Raw genomic sequence first — 8,101 nt, 5'->3', positions numbered from 1 at the left:
GCCTTGCGACACCACCACCTGCTTCATAATGAGCACACTCTTCTGATGCTTGCCTGCCTACTACGTACTGGTAGTTATGTAGGCCCTACCCATACATACGTACCTGTCAAACTGCAAGGTGGGTGGTAGCATAATATTCCCTAGACTCTTTTAACATACCAAGGGCTGCCGTTTCCGCACCTGACTATTAGGTGGTATCATCTAACGATTAGTACCATTCTCTTCGTTGTCGCGCACACCACAATCTTTCAGTCTAGAAAGCCTCCCGAAAAAAACTTTCTACCGTAGTAATATCGAGAGTTCATCCCTTATTATTGCATGTGAATCTTGGGGGCCGTCCGCACGCGTGCCGTGTTGTTCATGTGAGGCCGATGGGCTGTCTCGCCGAATCGGTCCACCAATGTAGTACACAATTCCCGGGTTTGAATGATGCACTTGAACATTAGGTGACTCTCTTAAGACACGAACGAGCCGTCAAGCGCGAGTTCACGAACAACCCATTTGCCTAACCTCGCACCACCGACACCTATACCGTAAGGTAGTGAGTGGGTCAGGCGGTGCAGACCGACATTTCTGTTGGCCCAGATTTTTTTCGTCGGTTCCTTGCCGAATGCCTGAACACTAAGCTTCTATTGTCCTCAACATATCGCAATCGGCATAACCCATCACTACTTAAGACGGGATCCCAGAAGACGCCATCCGTTTTCGTATCGCCGAAATTTAGACACAGATAGGAGAAATGTGCATAAAGGTGGACCTGCTGTATAAGGGATGCACCGAATGTTGGTGAACGCGATCCCCGTTGGACGCCATATATGAAGACAAAGATAGCATCTCGCCTGGACGAATGGATGCGTTGGAGTTGACTAGGGCGCATGTAGCGTTCGCTTCGAGTTGAGTGGTATGCTAGGGATTGCTTCACCCAAATTTCAATTTACTCTGCCCTTGCTCAAGCTTAGTGCTAGAGGTACTACCTCTTGTAGATTTCTTAGAAGATAATGATGACGATGATGCAGCTGCAGTCTTCTGACTGCGTGATCCCGTGGATTGGTGGCTAGCAAATGTCTGGTTGCCACGTTCTTCCTCCTGAAGGTCTTTGGCGAGATGCCAGTCGAGGTGGCTCTGTAGGGCCTCGGCGCCTTCAAGTCTTGCATTACAGCGCGTACATACCTTGACGTATTCCGTAGCTGGCCATAGTCGACTTCCTGAACTGTTTAGGGACGCCTCTTTTGTCTCGATTTTGCTATTGCCCGTCCCAGTTAGGTCGTCGTCGATACTCTCCTCGGGATCTCCACTCGAACTCTCCCTCTTTGGGAAGAATCGCTGGATACCGGGGCTCTCGACCCGTCGTTTCTTCTCCGGTCGTTCATGCGTGACTGGACCTGCTGGATCCTCTCGGAGGTTTCCCTTGGATTCACGTGCCTCGTCCCCTTTTAATAAGAAGGCACCTATACCCCGGTTGCCAGTGATACCGTCTTCAAATCCTCCCACACTCAAGCTGAGGTTGGAGCATGGCCAGACTTTACCTTCTTGGATAAATTGGATGAATAGATTCTTGGCAAGTTCGAACAATGTTGCCTCATCGAGGGTCTTCCCTTGAGGAATATTACTCTGTCGTGAGCGGGTCTGAACCCCTTGGCGGTGATGTAAGTTGATTGTCTTCGGCCGCCTCTTGTTTTCGAGAACACCTTCCTCCACCAATCGCGAGAATATGTCGGCGGCAAAGATTCGTAACCACTTGACAGCTTGTTCCTGATTGTTTATGTAGGGCCTAAAGGATTTGGCCGACAGCATCGACTTGATCTGCGTCCGCGAGCTAACCTCGCTCACGTCGATACCTCGTATAGTATTGTAGAGCCACACTCCAGTGTCATCACCTAATTTGAGCTTCATTTGCTCTACTGGCACATGCAACAAATCTTTAACTGCTTCTGTGTGAAAAGTTGACACGACCTGCTCGCCAAGCTTGCCGCCCAAGTTTCGAATCTTGGTAAATTTCATGTCAGATAGAAAATGCTGCACCGCTCGATTCCGAATAACCGTCTGTTGGTTGGGCTTCTTGTAGCCGGAGCCCAACTTACTCAGCAGCTTGTTCCCTGCTATACCGGCAGAACATGTGTAGCCTAACGTTCGACGAATTTGAGCTCGTATATCTCGAACAATTTCTGATCCAATGAGAATGGCTACGTCGTCCCAGTCCGGGTCATCCGCCTCGATCTCTGCATCCTCGAAATCCACAAGTGCGTCCGCTTGCCAGTCGAGGGCAGTGACTGGAGGGAGAGGCAATTTCTCCGTAGGATCATCATACGGGGGAGGGTAAGCAAGCTCCGGGAACCTCTGCAGAAAAATAGAGTGGATATGTGCAGATAGATCCAGAAAGACCTCGTCTATGCTTGCCTTCTCAACCCTCTGCAGGTTGGACGGAAGGCTCTCTTTGATTAGCGCGAGAATTCTTCGTGACTGAAGCCTGTAAGGATCTAAAGAAACCTTGTGAGTGCCAATATGGGCAGCTGCGTCGTCATGATACGCCCATTTCTCGTCACCTTCCCTCCAAGTAGCAACGTGCTGCGAGATGAGTTTCGGGCACAACTTCTTCGCATCAGTCACAGTGCAGTGCCGACCTATACCAAACTCTCGCGCAGGATAGTTGACGGCAATCAGCCCTTGCCTGTAGTCTGTAAGTCTTATGCAATACAATGATAGAATTCACATCCTCATAAAGCTGTATATACATACCACTGTTGAACAGCTAAAGGTTGATCTTCAGCCGTACCAAGACGCACCATCTCACACTGAGCATAAAAAGCATCTAGATCGATATGGGCAATGACACGAAGAGGAGTTGACGTGGAATATGATGTTAACAGGGTTAGTTGTCGATAAGTGAATCGAGATTTCCGTCTGCCGGTGCCGTGGACGGGAGATGACATGTGGAAACGGGGTGAAGACATGCTCGGCAAAGCATGCGGACTTGGGTTTGGTTACTCTCGAATCGGATAACAGCGGAGCGGGATGACTATATAATATAAACATGTGATGTATGTATAACTGATGGCCGGAGAGCAAGGACCATTGTTGCACAGTGTTCCGCGCCGACCCGGTCTGACTATGGCGATTCAATATTTTTTTCGGACCGTCGCAACATTGAAGTTGATAGAAAATGAGAGGTACATAAAAGTTGAAAGAGCTGAGAAGTGAAAGAAGTACTTCTTACTCCGGGAAAGTGACGCGCCGGTACCCGTGATCTACCTGACCTAAGAACGCGCCTACCTCGATGTCGGCGAAGGGCAAAGACAAAAAAGTGGAGACTAATTTGACTACTTTGCTCTGTTGGTAGGCAAGACCTGGCACAGGCTGGCAGGACCTGGGAGGTACGCTCCAAACTCCAAAGCTGGTTACGTCAATTAAGCAAACCACATGACTCGTATTTTACTTTCGTTCCCATCGTTCCCATATCTCTGTTTCCTTCTTTCTTTCCTTTCTCATAATATTGATTTTATGCTGTGTGGCCTTCAAGGTAATGCAATGCCGTCTTGGGGAGCAACGGGTGTTCTTTCTTCGCATATACCTGTAATATAAGCATTTTTGATCAAACACATCAAATTCTCCAATCTTAATTTATTCAATTCAATGTTAACCTTGGAATATTGAAGCGTGTAGGCCTCCTATATAGGTATCTACCTGACATCCAATATGCTTGGTCACCGCCTATACGTCGGCAGCGTTGGAATGAGCCGTATGCCAGTATCCCTTTGGAGATATCTAGCCCTGCGTGTGGCGGTTTTCTCGTCCAGTGATCACCTGGCAGCCCTGCTCCCCATGCAGGTACTCCCGCGTTAGAAATTGTACGATGAACGCTATTCCGTCTACTTCCCACAACATTCCACTTTCTCAACCCATGTGTTTTGATCACTTCGACATCTGGATGTCGTCTTGTCGGAAACGGCAAGGTCTCCTATCGCGCCGATGGGTGTTCGCAGACGTATGTACCTACCTACTGGGTAGTTAGGCAGACAGGTGGTATCAGAACCGGATGAGTGCGGAACAATTTATGACAGGCTGACGATCTTACTCTTGCAAATTACTTACATACATACATTATGTACACAATCTGACGCTGATGAGATTTATGAACTTGTATGACTAATCCCATCGGTCGGATACTGGTTCGCGGACCTCGTCAAGCCATTGAGGCATAAAATAAGCGGCCAGTCTCCCGTCAGAAGATGGACGCGCAGGTTGCAATTATCGCAAGATGCTTGCTTTTCTTCGGTTTGGCCGAAAGCTTTTTTTCAATTCTTTCAAGTAACCTATCTATTAGGCCGAGCTGAGAAGCTCACTCGGTACTCAAAGGAGCAATCCCAGCTTCTCGGCACCTGAGAACTTCTTCTCCCTCCGGCTCTCCCACGTCATAAGAGCGGACTCGACGAAGTTCTACCTTGCATGGTGGCGGATGAGAAAGGAGTGTGGTTTTGGTGAGACGTGATGGTTGAAGGAACGTTGAGTGGTCAAAGGCTCTGCTCCTGGAAGATGCCCTGTGTTATACAACGTCTGGCTATAGAGCTTTCTCCAATCGTGCAATTCATGATTTATGGTTGAGGCTCAATTGTGCCGATGGAGTAGATCCCACGGACGATCGTTGGGGGAGGATCTTCGGTCATCTTTCCCAGAGGTCTTCGCCACAGCCGACATTGTCAATAATCACCACAATTCAAGTCATGATGTCTATCGTTTCTAGTCATGGCTGTTGTTTACTGCTGGCATGTGTGGATAGGCATATGCCGATAAAATCTGCGCTTCGGTTTAGATTCCCGAAAACTTTATAGAAGAGGGTATGCACTTCTTACACTCGTGTACTAAGGACTAGGTAAGTACCTACGTGAATAGCGGCCTCTTCTTCGCTCTATCTCTCAAACCTCATTCTACTGGAACTCCCACGAACCACTACCGCTTCTAGCAAACCCCCATGTATACACGGGCCGCCCGTCATGGCTATCCGTAAAATTTGCCGTTGTCACACGACATTTTTTGGTTCCCATTCTCATTCGCCCAGAAGAGAGAACCCCCATTGTCTGCTGCCAGGCTGCCGGATCCATGATCCAAGATGTCGCAGACCGGTGAGGCTCTATCTACCTTGTATTACGAAGTACCACACCGACTTCTTCTTATTCCCTTGCCGTAGCGATACTCTAGATTCTCCTTGGGGCAACCTTCATCCCACTTTTGAATCTTATGGTACCTACATAGGGCTCGATCGGTGTCACGTCCTACGTACCCACGTTCCGCTAGTTTGTACGGGGCTGAGATGGGTACGGTTCCATGTAGGTACCTAGTAGGGAGGTAGATACCTATGTATGTATCATCTATCCTTAGAAGGTTATGGGTTGGGGACTAAAAGGGATATTGGGTAGGGTGTGTGTAGTAATATAGATTTGACGAAATCCAGAACAAGTGACTGCCAGGTCTAAGATTCAACTTGCTCTCTCTTTCAGCTCAGTATAAATGAACGGACAGCTATAATCCCGAACCACGACCCTTCCTTCTTCAAAACGTATGTGTAAGCTAGGTAGGTACCTAGGTATGTATGTACACAGCCTTGAGGTTGACGCCTAGTACGTAAGTAGCATAGGCCAGGTACCTAGGCATTACTCGACAAAAAAAAACAAAAAAACTTGGAGACGGGTTAGGTAAGGCTGTAAGAGAGGATTGATTATGCGGCACTGACGTTTCTTGTTTTGTGTGTGTGTGTAAGTGTGTGTGTGTATGTCTGCTTACTTACCTAAGTGTTTCCAGCCCTTCTCAGATGTAAAACAGCTTTCTAACCCGGTTGTAGGTGCCGGTCCCGGGAAGGTTGGATGTTCGGTAGGAACCATGTAGGCATGTATGTACGTAACCCTTGAGAAGATCTCGGCACACAGGACCATGTATCCGGGAACATAATGGCGGTACGGGGAGATCGATCCACGCAGGGTTTGCTTTTCACCCACGACGTCGTCCTCCTCCTCCTCCTTCCTTCCGAGAGGGAAATAACTCTCTCTCTCTCTCTCTTTCTTGCGCTCGGCTCTCTTCGTGTAGGTATGTATGATTGTCTTGGTGGTCCGAGAACGGACCGGTTTAGAAGAGAGAGAGAGAGAGAGAGAGCAAAGTGAAGTGTCAAGTCTAGAACCTGGCGATGGGCCGCAGTGTGTATAAAAGTGCAAAATGAGAATAGGTACTACTTATGTACCAGTAGTTAGTAGGTAGGCACCTGTTACCTAACGTAGGTATGTGTACGTAAGTCTGAAGAAACTTTGCAACAACCTTCTTACTCAACTGACGCGATCTCTCATGCGTGCGGCTCCGCTCACTGCTACCTACCGTGTCACGCCTGGTTTCTTTTCTCCTCTCTTTCTCTCTCTATCCTCATCGCCACGGATCTTTAATTGCCATGGGCAAGCAAAAGCAAAAACTGAAAAGGGGAGGGTTCGTGGGAGCGGTGAGTAGGAGTCAGGTTAGATAGGTATGTAACCTAACCTACCTTACCACAAAGTCCTGGAGCCGGTCCGTCCCCCCGCCCCTTTTTTTCCTTTTCCTTTTTCTTTTTGGTTTCCCGTCTTCTTGGTCTCCCGAAAGGGCAATACATACACACTGGGTATGCATCCAGGCATACATACGCACAAGTTGAATGGGCCGCCTTGCTCGCCTTACCTAGAGGACCTTCGCTTACCTCACCCATATCTTTCCCAAGGAAAAAGAAACAGCCACGATTCCTGTTGTACTTGCCCTTTCCACGGCCCCGGCTTACTTGTGTTATTGGCTTAGCACAACCTTCCTGCGGATAATCATCACGACCTCCTGCGGATGAGATCATGAACCAGCCCGTCGGTATCCAAACAGAAACCACGGAAAGCTTCAAGAGTCCCCCCCCCCCCAAGGTTGCGTGCGGTAAAAAAAATTCATTCTTACCTATCTCCTATTTCGCCATTTCGTGTGAGTGAATCCTGCCTAGGGTTTTAGGTATACTCTCATGAAACGTACGTTTCGGTGTTCTTTCTTGCGTAGGGAGATAGGTAGGTAGGTAGGTAGGTACCCGGCCAGCCAACTACCAGCTAACTAGGTACCTAGGCAGAGAGAGAGCGGATAGATCTTTCTCTCTCCTCATCAGGTATACCCTTTCCCCCTTCCCGCCATTGCAACCTCCTTCTCGGCTCGTTCTCTTACCTACCCAGTCTACATAGCCCAGAGACCTTTTTTTTTTTCCCACTGGCGAAATACCTAACCCTTTTTGCTAGGCTCAAATCGCCTGGTTTTTCCTTTTCGAACTACCTACTCCCTTTCTTCTCCTCAGCAAAGCGTCGCAGACCGGTTCTCGGTAGGTAGTGGCTCCCGGCAAAGAAACCCTGCCATCCCAAGTTCGGTTCTAATTTTTAGTTCTTTTTTTCTTCCTCTTCTTCGTCTTGCTTCCTTCCTTTCTCCTTGCGTGACTATCCCTGTATGTAAATGTAGGTGTAGGTAGCTTGTAATCTCGTAATCAATATAGTCAATATGTAGTATAACACTGCCCGTTTATCAGCCTATCTACCTGTCTATTTGTATGTATGTATGTATGTATGTATGTCTGTTCTATCCCATCCGTCCTGTCTGTCTAGGCGGAGTTCGAGTGAGATGCCCTCATGTGATACAACGATCCTATCATCGATCATAGCCGTCACCGAAAGGCAGGACCGCAAGGTACCTACTATCAGGTTTGGGATACACTATTCTGCCCATCAGACGAACCGTTCTATCGGCAAACTTGTGAGGCTCTGCGGCTTTTTTTTGCTGCTTCGTTTTTTTGCCCCTTTCGAAACTTAGAGAGAGGAGGATCCTTTGCTGCTTCGTGGGCTTTGCTTCTCATGATCCGATAAGCATTGCGGCTCTAGGTCGGTCAGTCGGTCAGTCAGTCAGGCTGGTTGGCAGGTTAGTAGGTTAGTAGGTTGGCAGGTTGGCAGGTTGGCAGGTTGGCAGGTTGGTAGGTTGGTAGGTTGGTAGGCTGTGGTGAGCAAAGACGGATGATGTAGATGCGTGCGTACGTACGTAAGTGCGAGATATCATAACCCCTTTAGTCTGCGCGGGCGTATAA

General features: G+C 48.4%; 1 protein-coding gene across 1 annotated transcript; it reads right to left on the bottom strand.

Moving 5' to 3' along the window:
• Nucleotides 1-235: 235 nt before the first annotated feature.
• Nucleotides 236-3,400, bottom strand: GGS25DRAFT_414846 (DNA/RNA polymerase). The gene is made up of 2 exons (XM_049258516.1): nt 2,737-3,400; nt 236-2,668 (listed from the first exon to the last, which is right to left on the bottom strand). Exons 1-2 carry the CDS (start codon nt 2,949-2,951, stop codon nt 919-921), a joined length of 1,965 nt encoding a protein of 654 aa, XP_049113864.1. The 5' UTR covers nt 2,952-3,400; the 3' UTR covers nt 236-918.
• Between the last annotated feature and the right edge of the window lie 4,701 nt (nt 3,401-8,101).

This window comes from Hypoxylon fragiforme (genome assembly GCF_022984875.1).
Source record: "Hypoxylon fragiforme strain CBS 206.31 chromosome Unknown GGS25scaffold_8, whole genome shotgun sequence".
NCBI classification, from domain to species: domain Eukaryota; kingdom Fungi; phylum Ascomycota; class Sordariomycetes; order Xylariales; family Hypoxylaceae; genus Hypoxylon; species Hypoxylon fragiforme.
This window is presented reverse-complemented; position numbering and strand designations above follow the sequence as displayed.

What these genes read in the sequence shown, in the direction of transcription:
- GGS25DRAFT_414846 (XM_049258516.1), bottom strand. Translation starts at nt 2,951, where the DNA reads ATGTCTTCACCCCGTTTCCACATGTCATCTCCCGTCCACGGCACCGGC. An exon ending in CCTTTAGCTGTTCAACAGTG is followed by an intron (nt 2,669 to 2,736) that starts GTATGTATATAC and finishes TACAGACTACAG; the next exon opens with GCAAGGGCTGATTGCCGTCA.